We start from the raw sequence: 18,804 nt of genomic DNA on the forward strand, positions 1-18,804 counted from the left end.
GCACGTGAAAATCGTTAAGTACGTCATATGGTTATTGCACTGTTTGCGACTGCACCGGAAAGCAGTTCGATGATGTAAATGAAATGCACTTTTAATTAATTCAAAACACCACGTCGAAACGAAATAGCCGCGGGCTTACCAACGGCACCATCATTTTCATGAGTTCCCAGACCAACGGGCTTATCTGTGAACTCTCCAGGGCTTCAATCCTTTCAAATATCCAGGGGTTCAAACCTTACGGGTGTAGGGACTTTCCTCCTCATACCATCAGTGGCAGCTAGGGCGTTAAAAAGCGTAGCTTTTTGGGCTTGTTGGTGCATGATCATAGCGATATAATAGCGCAGATTAAGACAGGACACACGAAGAAGACACGAACACGCGGTTAATAATTGAAGCAGAGAAGATAAATTCTTCGAGAGAGACATGTATAAGCACTCCTTCTATCTTTTTATCGGATAAGGAGCTATCATTTCTCAGACAACGTTACTGATAGCACAGGTGATGACGTGGTTTTGGTGTTAAATATGTTGCATGTGTGTAATAAAAATTTTGTTGGAAGTTAGCGCTCGTGTTGTTCGTGTCTTCTTCGTGTGTCCTGTCTTAATCTGCGCTATTATATCGCTATGATAGGGCGTTAAGTGAGCTCCGCTACATGGAAACGACCACCGGGACAGAACTCTTGAAGGGACAACTCGTGCATACACCGTCGCTTCCATTACTACGAAAGCTACGGGCGTGCATGTGGAGGCTAGCGAGTTCCCGCTGAAAGCCGCTCACCTGGGCGGCGCATCGAGTTGGCGAGCTACCAGCTTCCAGGTAGCGCGAGCGCGTCATCTCCAGCAGGTCCAAGTGATACATCTTATGACACGCGCTGTCGGAACGCGGAGCGTTGTATAAGGCATGTAGCAAAAGCACAGTTCTCAGATCAGCCCACCGCCTACCATCTCCTCAGGGCCTGTCCCAACCTCAGGGTGAAGCCCCATCCATCACCAACCCACCAGCGTTGCCCTCTACGGGCAGACATATAGCTGATCCAAAGGGTTAGCATGGTCGACACTGCCACTGCGGTCTTGGACTGAGGACTATACACCCGAGAATTGATGACAAATGAAGTTGTTTCCTATACTATTGATGACAAATGAAGTTCTTTCCTATACTACTCCTTGCCAAACAGCCGTGCATGCCATCACATAAAGGCTGGTTCAAATGCAAGCCACTGAGCGATTGAGCGGCGCGTCGCAGCAAAAATTTGTTGAAACCTCGCCGCTCATCGCAGCAACGACTCAAAACAGGCTTTTCCGGCTCGGCGGCAGGATTCGCTGGCATTTTCGCTTCCATGTGTATGAGGCTTAGAACGGCTCCAAGCGTCACCTCCCTCGCGAAAAGCGGGGAGGAATGCCCACCATAGTGCTGACGTTTCCGATGCACTCGAATGTGAAGTCAAGGCCGCCGTTCGTGTTTTCAGCCAGGTGCTGCACAATGGTCTTGGACAACGTGTTGGGATTCACGCACTCGGTGCAGCCGAACTCCTTCGCTGCGTGCACGTGAAAAGGGCGACACGCACTTTTTTTTAGAAACGTTTAGCGTATTCTCTATAAAACTGTTAGAAAAATGACAGGGATCCACGATGTAATTATATCGTTCTCTGGCCAGTGGATATGCATGCTGGATAGCAGGTTTGATTTCGGACATGGCTAACTGAGTGAACGATGCCGAGCATCGACTTGGAAGGCGCTCGAGAAGAGCCTTCAAGAACAAAATGTGCCCAAGAACGGTTATGAATAATGCGTGCGGGACTGGTATTTCAATAGCGTAGCGGCAAATTCTATAGCCGAAACAAATCTGGGTGAGACTACCGTGATTTACGATATACACTCCGCATCCGGTGTATATAAATAGTAGGGCTCAATTTTTACTCGTTTTTTTTTACTAGATTGTCCGTTCACGGTACATAGCTTGTAATAGCAAGGTGTACAACCGGCGCATAAAAATGCATGTGAACGTACAGCGCAAGTATCACAAAAGCTCGTAATAAAATAAGCATTGCAAAAATTTCATGGCGTATCGGCGATGTTAAAAACAAAAAAAAAATACTGTATAGTCCGCACCTGCAGCCAGTCCTCAAAGCATACCTGGAGCCTTAACCAAATCTATCAGATACATTCACTATATCACCACATATTTGAGCCACAAGATTCATTCCTTCATATTATTCAAACAATGTCAGCATATCTTTAAAAGCCAAGTCCTGCCTGATAAATCTTGATTGCCGCAGTCGAATTGCCTGTATGTGCTAATTTCATACCACTTTTTTTTTTACACATTTCGTATTCTGCCCTATATCCGGCACGCATTTCAATCCGCATCGGTCATCCCCTGCAGGTTGCGCCTCCACATGCACATACTACAACATTTTCTGCATTATTCTTCCTTCGCTCAGCCATTGACTGGAACGGCCTTCGGCATGACGTGACTGGGTATACGTCTACCTATAGGGCAGGTATATAGTGACCGCGGCTCTGGATCACGAGAGGGAAATAACTAGAAGAATAAGAATGGGGTGGAGCTCATTTGGGTGGTTCTCTCAGATCATGAATTGCAGTTTGCCAATATCCCTCGAGAGAAAAGTATACAACAGCTGTATCTTACCGGTACTCACCTATGGGGTGGAAACGTGGAGGCTAAAGAAGAAGGGCTGGTCCGAAAGACGCGGGTGTGATCGCGGCCGCGGCGGTTGAATTTCGATGGAGGCGAAATTCTAGAGGCCCGTGTACTGTGCGATGTCAGTGCACGTTAAAGAACCCAAGGTGGTCGAAATTTCCGGAGCCCTTCACTACGGCGTCCCTCATAGCCTGAGTCGCTTTGGGACGTTAAACCCCAATAAATCAAATCAAATCAAAGCTAAAGAAGAAGGTTCAGCTTCAATTAAGACAACGCAGCGAGCTATGGAAAGGAGAATGATAGCTGTATAGCGTTAAAGGGGCTTTAAATAATGTTCCGGTATGCCTAGGATATTAAAGGACGCCGCTTCACAAATATCCTCCAGCAAGAATTTTTGAATGCGTTTTGTGGAAGTTGAGTTATCTGTAGTGAAAATTTGAATTTCCGCGTCTTCGCGCCTTTCTCTCTCCTCTCGACACTTTTGCACACTTTTGCACTTTTGCACACTTTTGCAGGCCTTTGTCCTGCAGTGGACGTAGTCAGAGTGATGACGATGATGATATCATCCACATTTAACGGAAAATGTTTTTGTATATAAGTTTATTTTTATTCCTGTACCTCCCCTGTACGTAATACCCCCGAAATTCGAGGTCTTTAAAGCTAATAAAAAAAGGTAAAATTTAAGCTAAATTTCAACTTTTAAACGTGTATAGTTTGCGAGCTGTGCACCAGAAATTACGGTAATTTGTCATTGTCGTGAACGTCGGAAGTGATTCCTTACTCCTCTTGTGGAGAGTCTACACTTTCCCCGACAGCGGTCAGAAGAAGCAGTGGGGCACGCACCCTTCTGGAACTTTCCCTCGTTGATGTCGATGCCGATTATGGTCTTGGCACCTCGCTCCTTGGCACCCATGGCGGCCGCGAGGCCGACGGCTCCCAGGCCCCAGATGCCCACCTTGCTCTCCTTGGTGATCATGGCCGCGTTCAAAGCAGCACCGTAGCCCCTGGACACGGCGCAGCCAAGCAGCCACACCTTGTCGAGCGGCGCCGCAATGCTGATCTGCGCCAATCGTCTAGCCTCACATAGCTGGTCTCTGAGCAGACCATAATGCAAGGGACTGATGCGGCTACAACGCGGGAAGCGTGCCCCTCGTCACTCAGCGCGGCATCACAGCGCCGAGAAAACCACGTTGGAATTATGCAGAGTTCAAACTAAAGGTGTCCGATCCGAAAGAGGGCTAACGCAGAACTGTGTCGCGCAGATAAACGAACTGCCCCCCCTTCTTTTCCCTGCGATAGGTGCCGAGAAAACTGACACAGCAGCTCACGATGGACGGCGAGAACACAGCTTTCTAAAGCGGCGTGCGCGGAAGGTATAAATGGTAACGGGCGATAATGGCAAACCGTCCGTGCACGCGGCACCAGCAGCTCACCGCGATAACCGTGCGCTCGAGGCAGTGTCGTGGCATGCTTGAATTAACCTTTGCACATACGGTCATGTGTTCGAAGTACCGAGCGTTTTCCTTCATTGAAATGTATGCTATTTTGATGACAACGAAGCCTCATGCAGTTCGGATATACCGGAGGTTCCAATTCAGCGAGTTATAATGAACGATACACTCTGATATCTTTCTAGAATGAGTGTGCTCACTTTTGACTGCTGGTCGATGGTATCCAATCGGCTCCAGAGTTGCCGAATTCGGCAGAGGATGACCCAACCCAGATCGACCATGTCACAGGCGGTCGGCTATGGAATTTGCGCCCGAAGTCTACACGTCACATTTCCATTTTCAGCCGCGCTTCATAATGAAACAAAGCATTTGTTTTCTGATTCCTAAGGTATGTCCCAACATCATGGCCAGCAGCAACCAAATCTCAACTCGAAGAATGTGTAAATATCGGCGTCGATGTTTCCGATGATTTTCCTTTGTAAGGCGGTTCAGGAAGAGATTGTTAGTGCGAAAGCATTATTCTGATTGGGTAAACCACGAGCAAGATCTCGCGGTGTTTGTCTGTTTGTGCCAAGTATTTCGCGATGTTTGTGGGTTTGTGCCAAGTGAATTAAATAAAAATTAATCAAAGAAATATTGCCGCGACTGGGATTCGAACCCGCAGTGGCGCGAACAGAGCAGCTTCGCTGGCCAGTGCTTGGGAGCACTAGGCTATCGCCGCAGTCTTTTTTTCTTTATTGTATGGATATAGTGCCGAAAAGGAAACTTCTGCTTATGCCACAAAACACCGGGCTGTGTAATACGAGCCCACCATACCCCCACACGTCCCCACCGTCCCAAACATCGAAAGTCTAGGAGATACACACATGCATCTAGATAGGGGAGCCAGCTAGGCGGCTCTTCCAGGGCAGATTTAGGTGACCGCGGTGATTCGGCGTGGCGGCCTTATACGGCTTTTCCAGAGACTATGTAGTCCCACAAAGATAAATAGATCACATGGTACAACACAATTTTACTCAGTGGACTCTGGCGCATTGCACAGGCGACAATTCACCGACCATGCCACAAACCACTCCTTAGCATGAAGCCATGCCTTGACAGGCAGTGTCGATGTGTGCAGTTTAATTTAACTTTTTTAACTTTTGACAATATAATTGTCAAAAATTAACCAGCTCAATAGTTTACACTGTTCATCTGTTTTAATATTCCGCATATGCAATTTTCATACCTCGAAAAGCATATTAAAGAAAATATCCCTGAAACACAGGGTGTCAGTTAAGCTTTACAAATTTCTGTAAATTACGCGCTGTAAAGTACGTGACAGCGACCTAATTGTCACTGTCAGGCACATGATTAAATAAAATATATCTCTTAGCCACTGAGGCTAGCGTGAATATTTATATTGGTAATATAGGTGCGGTCCCATTTCAAGACTTCAACATTATAGCTAAATTCTAGCGCACGAACGGTTCCGAGACGTTTGCCCGTGAAGTTTTCACTGATTTCGCGCGTTGCGTATGTTAGGCGGTGGCAGTCGACGCAAAACTCCTCCCTGATGTTGCACAACTGTTACGTCGGGCGTTTTTGTCATTTTGATAGCCCAAAGTGAAAAGAAAACGGTTATCAGGGGTCGCTCTACGCCGTTGCCAGACGAAATACCCGCGTCACGACGGGAGGAGTTTTGCCAGGGGTAGGAAACTTCCATATACGCCACTGTCCAGCAAACACAGACGTCAGCGCCAATCCCTCCCATAGCGGCCGGAGGGAAGCTAACTATAGGCGTCGTGTCGTCGTCATGACAGCGGTATCAGGAGAAAAAAAACTTAACCCCCAAGACATGCCCCAAGACGAACTCGAACCACCGCCGTCGAAAAAGAGCAGCTTCGTATCCCCGGTCACTCGGCCACGGACGCAGCCTTATCACGCTACGTGCGTGGGCAGGAATAATTCAATTTGAGAGGATCAGTTCACCTCCAGTCGCACGGTGCACTGAAGTAGTTCCACACGGTACACTGAAGTAGTTGAAACCGAAACTAACCGGAGTTCCCCTGGTTTTGCGCCGACCGTCAGCGTCTTGCATGCACCATTACGTGGATCGAGCTGAAAATTTGGACGCGAATATCTCGGAACACACGAACTTCGCTGGGAGAATTCTGCCAAGTGGAATTCTGTAGGAATACTCCAATATAAACAAGCCCTCTTACTACTCTCGTAAAAAAAAAAAAAGGAATAATCGATTTTAGTTAATTACGTGCCTGATGGTAAAATTATCTTCTCACTTTGTATCCCTTTGGGCGCATAACTTATGTGCTAAGGTATACATTTCACGTACCTCCCAATGCCTAATTTAAAAAAAAAATCTATAAAGCTTAATTTTGAACACCATGCAGTATACCAACGAATGCTGAACCAAATTGTCAAAACCCTTGGAGCTAGGTCTGACGTGGCTATGGCGAGCAAGCAAAAGGTCTACAAAACTAAATGCACGGCTCCGTAGCACCAGTGATAGTGTGAAGGAACACCTTGTCCGCTTTGACGGCTCATCGACAAACCGTAATTAGGACATGCACTTGCAAGTGGCGGGCCATTTTCTCCTTCCACGAAAAAGAAGCAGCGTACACACTTTGGTGTGGCAGTATTACGGGCAGATAGTCTCCCGGGAAGGCCATCAAGCCGCCCACGGGCCCAATAAGCTAAAGGTCGACTTGCTTGCGCTGCCGAGAACGAGGGACGACAGAGACATGTGCAGCCGCTTGGCTTGGTTGCGAGAGAGGGAAGCGATGTTCGGCTTGTGTGGAACCACTCGTGCACGCGTAACGTGGATCCGTGCGAAACAGAACGTACTGCGCGCAAATGAGGTTCCTGTGTACGCTACATATGTGAAAATGAGCATATTGCCATGTATGGACGGACGTTATCAAGGCCGCAGGGTTCGAGGAGCATTGCACTGCTGTTGATTATTTTAATGCACACACATACTTCAGTCATCGAATGCAGATTGCAGCGTGGCGGTGAGCAATATAACGAGGAGGTGGAGTAGTAGTAGGGGCTTATTTTATTTATTAAAAAGAAAAATTAACTAGGCCCTACTCCAAGGGGTGTGTGGTCAGCGCTAGCTGGTCCGCGAAATAATTAACGCAATGGTGACGCCATGCTTAACGGTACGGTGATTGCGCTTTTTATGTTATGGAATGGCTGCAGTGAGTTGGGGTTCTGATAGAACATGTCTTCTTCACATCTATCGCTCTTTTGTACGCTCCTCAGACTATTGGGTACGGTTCAGAAAGACCGCAGTACACAACTCAGGCCTACGCCTCTCGTGTGGCACATACAGGACATCTCCCACAGTCAGCCTCTATGCAGAAACAATTTTTAAGATTTTACTTCCTTATATCAGTAGTCGGCACGCACAACTCTCCCCATCATCTGCCGAAGTTCCGATCATTTCTCGACCGAATGGCTTTGGAGCTGTTTGAAAAGCTTCTCTCAGTCAGGAACTTTCAGAACGCAAAAAAGACTAATGTGGAAGCTCCACAATGCTCATTGCTGCCACTTGCGTCCTGTTCCTCGAATGCGACTGCGCGTATCAGCATACCGGTTGTTGCCAGCCTAGACACTAGACGGCGCCACCTTCCTAAGGTTGCGGAAACACAAGTCGTTTGCAGCGCTATGAAGGCTGCGGCGGTCTGAGCCAATCAGTAAGGCGTGCGCGGCACAACGTGTTACTTCGCGGCCCCCATCCCGGGTCTGATGGCTTTATCCCTGGGAAGGAAAGAGTGCCAGTGTCCAGCTACTGCGCGCAGGAGATTCGGCCGACTCGGCAGACACCATATTTACGAATGGCGACGCACCACTTTGCAGCAGGCCTCCGCAGTGCTGTGTTCGTGCGGATTTTCTCCGCTAATTTAACCAGTGAATGAAACGCTCTCTATACTTTCAAAACGCCATCCTGAGCTACTTTTTCAATTACTGCAATAATTGTTTGAAAAATAGCCACAACACTGGTAAAATATTTTAGAGACTACTTGTTGTCTTCCTTGGCCCTGAATGAACGAGAGAGGTCTACCTTTCACAGTGCTGCAAACGAGTTGTAAGTATCATCATCATCATCAGCCTGACTACGCCCACTGCAGGGCAAAAGCCTCTCCCATGTCTCTCCAATTAACCTTGTCCTTTGCCAGCTGCGACCACCGTATCACCGCAAATTTCTTAACCTCATCTGCCCACCTAACTTTCTGCCGCCCCTACTATGTTTGCCTTCTCTTGGAATCTACTCCGTTACCCTTTAAACGTTGCCTAGTGCCCCCGAATTTGTGTGTTGACTATCACTAGACACAACGGCTGACGCAGATATTGACAATTTGGCAATGATACGCTAAACGTACGAGACAGCAGCTACTTTATATTCGTATGTTTCCGTCAGCTCTAGCGCGACTGAGTTCGCGACAGGCTCAGTGCTTTACGGCTAAAATGAATAAAAAAACATATAGCTGGCTTAAAACCGGCGAGGAAGAGACCTAAACTTCCATTGATTTTGTGCCGCGGTGTCCCGAATTATTTAGGAAATGCCAGTTGCCCACCATCGGGCTAACAAGAAGGTACCGAACTTCGCCGTGTGCATGAATGCCACTTCGAGGAGCAGTTCATCGAACCGGGCTACACATTTGTCACTTAAGATAATGGTTTTAGCCTATCAAAATCATTTTCTGCGTACCATGCTATGCAGCGCAAACGGGAGTGCTAGCGTTTTTTTTTTTTTTTTTTGAGGGCCAGCGCTCTCGTTCCCCTGTGGCCGCGGCCACATGCATGTCAGCCTGCGTGAAAATGGGAAGCCTCCTATTCACACCTGCTGCATTGGACAGTTTCGCGATTGCTTGCACCTTCGCTCGCTAGGCTAGTGTGGCAAAGCATAGGCGAGTTCGCCTGACTTCACTTAGCTCTTCCCCGTGGTTCAAGGTGCCATATGAGATCCGATGTGAGCAGCATAAGAAAATCAGCTAACAAACCGCGTCAGCAATCTTCAACTATCGCAAGCCTCTTCAACAACTGTAAGCCTTCATTTCATGCATTGCCAAGGCCCCTTTCTCAGGAAGAAAAAAATGGCTGGCGGTTTAGCATTGCTAAGCACGAAATATTGTACGAAAGCATGGTTTTTTTGCAGGTGTGCACCACCTCCATATGCCCCAAAGTGCGATTGAGGTGTACACTGACGGAGGGAGCAGTTATGCGCCTAATCTTACGCTTGCTTAAAGAAAAGGAAAGGCGCATAACGTCCTCAATTTCCAGGTTGATGCCACCGCCCACCCACAGCGCGATTGAAGTGTCCACTGACCCAGTCAGCCGGCTACACTTGCTAATCAGAGGCTTCACACAGACACCTCTGAAACCCGGGGAGTTCGGCTAGAAGTGCTTTCGCCCTAAAAGTAACAACGGTGTGTGATTTAAGTGCGAGGAAAGAAGCATATCTCTGAGAGGCGCGCTTGAATGGTGGGCACGTACGTACTATCGGGGACAAAAGTGGTTTACTCCACGTGGCGAGAGCCGGAGCGACGAAAAACTGCGCTGCAACGCCATCTACAGGCGGAATCTGGGATCGAGACAGCCAATGCTTGACCTTTATATCAGCAGGCATGTCGCTTGGACCGTTTCAATGTTTCGTGCTTTAGCTCACCAAAATGCCGCAGTTTCCGTTGCTTCGGCTCCCGCCGCGTGGAGTATACCACTTTTGTCCCTGACAGCACGTCATTTATTTCACTATAAATGCTGGTAAGCACTCTTATGCCCGTAGTTTGCTTTGCTCATTTACTCATTCACTTGACACGGAGTGTCGTTTTTAATACGTACGTCATTTATTTCACAATAAATGCTGGTAAGCACTTCTATGTCCGTAGTTTACTGTGCTTTGTTCATTTACTTAATTTGAAGTGTTTTTAATTTAAGCTCACGTTTTATCGATCGATCATTTCTGATTCACGAGATCCCTGCGCATCATGCAGATGCACTAAGCATGCATTGTAATAAAATACATGACACACGGTTTCCTGATGATGCAGACATTTCCAGAAGAAAAGTAGAAACATTGCCGTAAAGACATCTGAACTTGTACTAAGGGCCTTCTTGAACGGAGTACTCAGGGGAAAAGATACTCTTATAACGACCGAGCTCATATATGGCAGACTCGGCATCCCTGCCACTTTGACACACACACACACACACACACACACACACACACACACACACACACACACACACACACACACACACACACACACACACACACACACACACACACACACACACACACACACACACACACACACACACACACACACACACACACACACACACACACACACACACACGTGTCTCTCTTTTTCACAAGGCAGTAAAGTCATGTGCACTTGGAAATAATTGGAGTGAATCGGCTTCCTACAGGCACAGCAAAGGGCGAAGGAAGCAGGTGCAAACCTAGATTTCGTCGGTGGCGCCACCGCTGCGTCATGAAAAATGGACGCGCTCGTCCCCTCGACGCTCGGCACACTAAACCATAGAGTTTTTAAATATTACCAAGAGGGAACAATGCAATGTGGGATGACTGACGACCGTGCAAGTATTGACTCTGCATACCCCTCGTTAACCCCTCCCATGGCCATATGCGCCTTCCTTACCTAACAAAGGACATTAAACTCAGCTCAACCTGGAGGGAAAGCTGGCAAGGCGAGGTTTCTTACTTGACTTGACCGAAAACATGGATTGTACTGCGTTTTTCACTTATTCAGTAGATTCACGGAAGTGAAAGTACGGTGGAAAGCCTGCACGGAAACTTTCACGGTACTTCTTCGAGGTTTGCCTCGAGAAGGGTCGTATTTTTACAGTTTAATGCGCCCAGCAGTAGCCCATTAAGCCAAGTAAGACTCCTCCTCTTTCCGGCATTCCTGCGCCTCTCCATGGTGAAGTGTAACGCCGCCAGCTTTTCCTCTAGTTATATATTAAGGAACTCTACGACCTAAAATCTAGAGATATAAAACATGTGCAAGTTTGACCTGCCCCGACATTTTGAGAAACCGCACCTTCCGCGTACCATGCCGTTCACGCCTACTAGGTATATGTAAAAAAGGAATGTGAAACTTCAAATCAATCGACGCACAAAAAAAAAAAAAAAGTAGTGGAGGTGCGGGGTATCGATCCCCGTACCTCTCGCATGCTAAGCGAGCGCTCTACCATCTGAGCTACACCCCCGCCGGCGGGATTTTGCGATCGGGCTACATAAGCCGATCGCCTTAGTGCAAAAAATATTTGCTTAGGCAAGGTTTTTCGGATCATAGAAAAAAATATTTTCTGCTCTGCTCCTTAGGCTGGCCGTCTTAAAATCTTTACATGCTTCAAAAGTACAGTGACCCCGCTGCCGCATCCAGATTCCAGCGCCGTTGCTCGAAGGCGGCTTTAATGCTTTCCTCTCCATTTCCTCTGTAATGTACAAACGTTGTACCGTTTTTTTTTTTTTTGGCCGTTCTAGCACCTGGAAGAGTTTAAAACGCTAACCAATATTGCGCTAATCGCACGAGGTGGCAATTCGTGCCGACGCGACGCCCGATGGCTTCGCACGATGGGGTGGGAACCGCTGGGCCGCGCTCGCTCAGGTTCTGGGTTTTCATGCATCGTTCATTCTGAGTTTTCATTCATTCAAATCAGCATGTCCGAGTCAGCACCTCAGAAATGTTATTGGGCGCCAGTGCGCAGCGCTCCTCAGGTCCAGATTGAAGATGCAACTTATACAAAAAAAAAAAAAAAACGGGAATTCCATCATCGTTTATATCTTGCTTGGCGCTGTTTAAGGCACTAGCGCAGTTGCACTCGTCTGATAACGCGATGTGACTGAAGCGGTAACGTTGGTCGCAACTGCCGCAGCCAACCAACACTGCTGAAACGTGCAGTGGTTGGAGCGCTCGGCTGCTGATCTCGAGGACGCGGGTTCAATCACGGCCGCGGCGGACGCGTTTCGATGGCGGCGAAATGCAAGACGCCCGTGTACAATGAAAATACGTCCACTACGGTGCCTCCTTTTCTCAATCTTTCTTACATTTTCTCTCTTCCCTCACGTCGCTGTCGACGTGCCCATCGATAAGTGGGACTATTACTGCGCCTTTCCTTTTTCTCAAAACAATTTTTTTTTTCTTCACGTTTGGTGTGCCCGCGCCAGTGGCAGCGATGGGTGACGGCCATCGCCATCGTATGTCGCGCCTCTAGGATCACCGACATTACTGCGGTTGATCTCCAATTTGAGCATACTTACATTCATCTCTCAGTAGAAGCCCATATCGTGCTGGCTGGCTGCGCAACGGCCGAGAATACGCAAAAGCTGGGTGCATGTCCACGCTGCGTTGCGCCTTCGTACCACATACGGCAGTCACGCGGTTAAAGTAGATATATTTATTTAACGAACTCCCGACAGCAAATAAAACAGAGAGCGGTCAAAAGATCACACAGCCAATCACTAGGGGTGCCGTCAAAGTGTCCTTTCAGAATTCCGAAGACCTTCGTCAGGAGCGTACTCGGTCACGTTAAGTGGTAGCACTTTTTTTTTCCTTCTTCGGTATCACAGGGTGTTATAGAACCGGGCAGTCCGTTGAGAACCAAGCACCGATGCGGGCAGCGCCGCAATCACGGAGAACAATGGTCGGTTCGCGTGCTAGTAGACAGGGTTCTCACAACCTGGCTGTGTTGATTATGAACACAAAATTGGTTTTGGAAGATATAACTAGTAAACGAACACCTTTCTTGTACCCTAGCTCTCACCTAAGAGTAACTGTGAAAGTTTAAATATATTAGTATCATATATATTACTTTTATTTCCTTCAAGTGTATTAGTGTATATATGTATATATAGGTGTATATATATTATAATCTTTGGAGCGCCGCGTTTGGACGCAAGTTACCGCGCATCAACAAGCGTGCCGCTTGAGTCGTGTCAAGTTGACGTTTCGTGCCGTAGCACAGTTTTTACACAGCACTTTCCTCGGCCAACTCCTATCACATCTTTTTTTTTTTTTTCCTAGACAAGCCGAAAGCATGGAAGGATTGTCGGCCCTGAGTCTCTTTCCGAACTCACAGAATGTCTTGCTCAATGGTGTATGCGAAAATGCGCAAAGGTCTCCTAAATGCACGAGCGAAAACGCACACTTCCAGCCTTCGAAACTGAGTTGCCTCACACCGAATATAAATACGCAGTCACACAGGACGACAACCACAACGAAATTATATATGACGACGGCGGCAGCGCATAGTCGGTAGACAGGAAGGGTCAGGATGACAACGGGGTCCCGCTACTACAGTTCGCACACGACAAAACGGGACGAACTCCACAATACCGCGACACAGAACCGGGGCAGAAACACCGAACAGTGCGATCAACATGACGACGGATAAGCAAGCGCCACAAGACCGACGCAATATCGTTCAGCTCCTTTACGTCTTCTGACATGTTCTGTGTGACGGCGAAACAGGCGACAAGGGCTCACTTCACAGAGCAGGTGCTGATACACCTTCGTCAGCAAACCGAAAAGAACTTTGAACACGAAACTAAACATACACTCAACGTCCAACACAACCAACGAAACGGGTCGGGCGCGAATGCGGATTTGTAGGGTCCACAGGCGTCGTTCACTTCTGGCGCTGGAGCGCCTCCAGACACCGCTCAATGTGCTCATCCAGGCCCGGCTTGGCCGGCGCCCGGAGCAGGAGGTGCCAGCGGGCGTCTTGGAAACGCGACGGCAGCATGGGAGCGTTGCACAGACCACGCAGGTCGTCCGAGTGCACCGCCCGATCCGGCTCGGCCTTGCGGAAGAAGAGCACCTTCTTCACGGGATCCTCAGCGCCGCAGCCCCAGTGGATGTTGACCAAATCCAACACGAGATCTTCGGCCTTGGGCCTGACGCTATCTGGCAGCGCCGCCATGATGGCCTCTCGTAGAGCCTCCTCGCTGCTTCCGGCGCCGCCGTCTTCGCTCTTGGGGACGCTGCCCAGGAAGCGGTACAGCGGGCACGGTCTGCGCGACCGCGTTTCGAGCGCCGTCCACAGCTGCTGCGCTCGCAAGACCTCGGGCTGCTGCCGGGCGTCGGCGCGGCGCACGGACAGCTCGACCCAAGGATCGGTGAGGGCCACGAAGGCCTCAATTTGCTGCCGGCTGGCGTCAGCCTGCCCGGCCTCGTGCGTCGTCCACCACAGCCGTAGGCGCCCGACGCCGCTAGCCGCTGCCACTTTCTCGTCCGCCAGCTGCAGCGCGTCGCAGATCATGGCTTCGAAAATGCTCACCATGTGGTGGTGATACACGTTGTAGTGCAGTGTGCTGCGGATGCGAAACATCTCGTACACGTTGTGGAGCTCTTTGTCGCGGAACGCTATGCGCGTGGAGCCCTCGTGCTCAATGACGCGCGCGCTGCCCACGAGCCGCTGGAACTGGAAGCCGCAGGCCAGACCGACGGCGTGGCAGTCGCGCAGATAGTAGTCCCATTTGTCCACATCCAAGCCAGAGTCGCGGTTATTGACCACGTGGAAGAGGAACCACCGGCTTGGTGCAACACCACTCCTGTCGCCCAAGATGAGACCCTGCACTAGCCTGATGTCGTCCGCAGTCAGACCCTGGCCGGGCCACTTGTCCTCCCATGCGGTGAACGTTCGCTCGAGGCCGTTGGTGGCGATCAAGTGGGCGAGGATCTTGCACGACATCGCCTCGTGGGTCCAGCGGGGCTTCAGGCCCCGGTCGCGAGCGCCGCGCAGGTAAAAGTGTTCCCAGAAGTGCGAGAACGGGCCGTGTCCGAGGTCGTGGCACAGGCCGGCCAGTTCGAGGCATAGCAGCTCCTTGTCGCTGAGCTTGAGCTCCGGCTGACAATCGCGTAGGTGTGAGCCTAACACTCGAGCCAGGTGAGCCGTGCCGAGGCTGTGCTCGAAGCGACTGTTGGAGGCGCCTGGGTAAAGGTAGGCGACGTGACCCAGCTGACGGATGTGCCGCAGTCGCTGGAACTCGGGCGTGTCAATCACTGCCACGGACACAGGATGCAAAGAGATCTGACCATGCACGGGATCCCAGAAGACTTTTCGTGGAGGCAGCACGCCGGCGCGGAGGTCTGGCGACGCCGTCACCGCATGCGCTGTCGCCTCGTAGCGCTCGCAGATTTCGCTGCCGTCTGCGTTGCCCATTGTCCGATCGCTGCCGTCGCTACCGCCTGAGGTGAAATTCGGACACGTTCCTGTTACGTCCTGCCTGTGTAAAGGCCGGAGATCACAGTAATCCTCAGGGAAAGCCGGACTTACGGGATTACCGAAAGGTGATTGCAGACGAGCAGGTGTAGTTTCGAAACACGACGAAGAGCGGAAGAGCGAAAGCCGGCTGCAGCGGCTGCAGTGGCGACCATATGTATACAGATGCGTGGAGAAATAAAACTGTCTGTTTGTTTGTAGTGGAGTAAGCTTTACCCTTTGTGCGATTTTGACAGAAAGGTAATGTTAGCCAGCGACATCTAGTGAGTAGTCTACAAAGCTTTTTGCTGCTTTTGAAAATTTGCCGCCAGGGGCGGGGTTACTGGGGTCGGGACTTCAGGTCGGCAGCAATGGCAGCATCGGCTGATTTGTTATTTGGAACGTCCTCGAGGCAGACGCCGATGTCCCTTGTCCAATATGCCATCGGTCATGCCGACTCCTCCCGCAACAGCGACTGCTGCCACCGGTAGCATCAAATCGGCGACCAAAGAGGTTGCCCAGGCGTGTTTCGGACCCGCCTGCTGATCACGCAAGCTCTCCAGACTGGCGTCCTGCTCACCAACCCTGAGATCACGGTCATTGATATCTCGTTCACCATCAAAGGGAACCTTGTTACTCTTTACAGTACTCGTGAGTCCACCACCAGCCTCCTGTCATGGCGTGTCGAGAATGAAGCTGCGAACACTCCTCAAAGGATGCCCTCCAGCCAGTGGTGTTGACTGTTTGTCATGACGTCGCAGTTAATCCCATTTCACGGAGGCATTTGCCATTCACCTGCGATGTCGCGCTAACGGATTAACCGCAACGTCATGACAAACACAGTCAACACCATGCATTTGCCTGGAGGGCCTTCTTTGAGGAGTGTTTGCCGCTTCTTTTGAGCTGTATCCGGCAGTAGTACCGTCGGGTACCACCACGGAGGAACTCATTGCTAATCTGTGTGCCCCTGAATACATCTTGGCGGCACGCATGATGGGCTGGACAGTTATTCCTCCCATCGCTTTCCGCAACACAAAATCACACGTTCGGTCCTCCACTACCAGGTCGTGTATCGCAGCGCACGGCACCATGCATCCACGAGTAAACAAAACTTTGCACGTGTAGAAGTTGAGGCGCTGTGCACGCGAGGGCCGATTTATAACAGTCATATATGATGACCATTCGAGAAGCAAACAGCCAGTAAGAAATATCAACATCAAAGTTATGCCGTTTCAGCATTCTGTGTTGTTGTAAAGACTGTCTGTATATTGTAGCAAATCTAGCATTTGTATACTTTACACTGAAAAGTGAAACATCTAAATGGGGCACAGCGGACCACGATGGCAGAGCCACCAACAGAGATGTCAGCACTCACTCATGCGATTACATGTAAACCATGCTTGTCTTTTGTGTGTTTCTAGTGGTATCTATTGTAGGATGAAACTTAAAAAATGAAACAGCAATTGGTAGCAATGGGCCATAGTTTGTGGCGTCTTGTATTATTGCTCTGACATATCGCAACAATAAACGAAACAAGACAGGCGTTACAAGTCTTGGACTTATAATTTTATCTTATAATTAGCTTTTTGGTCAGGTTACAAAAAAGCTTCAGCTGCGGACTGTTTTTTATTGTGGAAGAATTCCATGTGATGGTCCTGAATGTGGGCGGAGCTTTACTGCAGAGTTGAGTTAAATTAGACTTTAGTGGCAGTCAGTGTGGTTAAGAGGACTGTCTGGACGCCACGACCCACAGCCTAAGACCCACAGCAATGCTGCTTTGTAATTTTCTTTACTTTTGGCCTTCTTGTCAATAAAAGTTTTTCACCATTACCGTCACCTCAGAGTTAAGTTGTATCCGACTGTAGTGGCAGCCAGTGCGGTTAAGAGGACTATTTTTTTTAAGCATGCACAGCACTACATTTTTTGAGGTAGCCAGGGAGGATAAAGGTGCCAAGCTGGGCATGCTCTCAACATGTTGAAAGAAAGCATGTACTTGCACTGCAATGTGCTAAAGGGACAGTACCTGTGGCATATGGATGAGAATGCTGAAATATAGTGTTACTATTGAGGTTTCTTTGTCTATTTATATGCAGAGCTAGCTGAGTCAGCTTAAGTGCCAACAGCTGACATAAGTTGTGGACATTTCGTGAAGGCTGGCCACTCAGATGGAATACAATGTGTGCAGATGCAAAAGTAGAAGGGGCTGTGCTGCTAAAGTGAGCCTGGTGAATAGCTCCAGAGAACAGGACACTTTGTATTTGATGACTGTTGCCAACAGATAGTGAATAAACTCTGCTTGAACTGCAATATTTAATAAGTACTGCTGTGCTGTCTGGCTGTGTTATCTTGCAACCAGGGACAAATCTGTAATCACCAACTTGTATAGCACCTTGGAGAATGTCATGTGCCACGCTCTCCGACAGCTAACATGAGTGGAGTAACTTACTCAATGCATCGATAGCTTCTAAGCATCTTATCCGATTCAAGACAGTGCTAACCTAATGCAATACAGTGGCTTCATTTGTTGCTATCCAATATGTATACTGTGCATTTCTAATGCTTGTATATTTGCAGTAAGTTTGCTGTGTAAGGTATTTTGACCATGAGGTCATTATTAGTAAATGAAGGAATCACTCTTGCTACAGCTTGCTGTCAAAATGATTACCTCTTCACCCAATTATGAGATTGGGAATAACTATTAGCCTGCTTAGGCCTCTGGTACATGGCACACTGATCAAGTAATGTGAAGTTTGTAAAACTATAATGAAAAGGATTCCAACTTTTATGTATTGCTGTTTAGTCACTGTAATCAATGTCATGACTGCCATCCTTTCCCATTTCTCTAAGGTGTCATCAGATATTTATGCATGTTGTACGTGTGCACGGGACATAACTGTTATGAGATGGAAAAACAAATTGAACAAGGGAAGGGGAGGCCTGGGAAAGCTTGCCATCATTTCAGCAAGAGAACTTGTTTTCATCTGGACAAAGCGCTCATCATTGGCGGGGTTTAAATTGGGCCTTGACTCCAAGGAAGAAGGCCTGGTGAGGGGGAGAAGAATGTCAAGGGGGAAGCCTGTTAGGATGAGGGGTGGGAATTTTGTCCAGGCATGATGGTTGCTAAAAAGGATTAACCCCTTGACTTGCAAAACTGCGAAAAGAAATACACCATCTCAGCAGAAAGGAATCTGGAGGGGAATGTGGGCTTGAGAGACTGTGTGTCCACACATGGGGAGCTGCATTACGTAGGTGGTATAGTATGACTCGTAGGCTGACCTGGAAGAACTAGAACAACACAATTTAGCAGTAAGAACGAAATACCAGGAAGCGAGGAAAAAAAAGTGAGAGTGCAGAGAAAGAGTGAAAGGAATGGGAGGGAATGCAAAAGCAAAGGGTTCATGAGAAATGGTAGCAGGTGGTTCAGAGTATAAGGTGAAAGTAGGTAAGAATGAAGGAT

At 48.8% G+C, this 18,804-nt stretch overlaps 2 protein-coding genes and 1 non-coding gene across 3 annotated transcripts in view; all 3 read right to left on the bottom strand.

The window, feature by feature from the left end:
• LOC149352661 (alcohol dehydrogenase class-3-like) overlaps positions 1–18,804 on the bottom strand; it is a 38,927-nt gene that overhangs the window by 6,980 nt on the left and 13,143 nt on the right. Inside the window, exons 7-8 of the mRNA XM_089581876.1 lie at positions 3,505–3,721; positions 1,404–1,534 (exon numbers count right to left, since the gene is read on the bottom strand). Of these exons, the coding sequence (XP_089438002.1) occupies positions 1,404–1,534; positions 3,505–3,721 (348 nt within the window). The remainder of the gene's footprint in view (positions 1–1,403; positions 1,535–3,504; positions 3,722–18,804) is intronic.
• Positions 11,279–11,351, bottom strand: TRNAA-AGC (transfer RNA alanine (anticodon AGC)). Its single transcript has one exon. It is a non-coding gene; the product is annotated as a tRNA-Ala (tRNA).
• On the bottom strand, positions 12,318–15,739 carry LOC149352663 (deoxynucleoside triphosphate triphosphohydrolase SAMHD1-like). The gene is made up of 2 exons (XM_089581875.1): positions 15,423–15,739; positions 12,318–15,334 (listed from the first exon to the last, which is right to left on the bottom strand). Exon 2 carries the CDS (start codon positions 15,306–15,308, stop codon positions 13,773–13,775), a length of 1,536 nt encoding a protein of 511 aa, XP_089438001.1. The 5' UTR covers positions 15,309–15,334; positions 15,423–15,739; the 3' UTR covers positions 12,318–13,772.

Source organism: Amblyomma mixtum, chromosome 3 (assembly GCF_055824585.1).
Source record: "Amblyomma mixtum isolate Tamu chromosome 3, ASM5582458v1, whole genome shotgun sequence".
NCBI classification, from domain to species: domain Eukaryota; kingdom Metazoa; phylum Arthropoda; class Arachnida; order Ixodida; family Ixodidae; genus Amblyomma; species Amblyomma mixtum.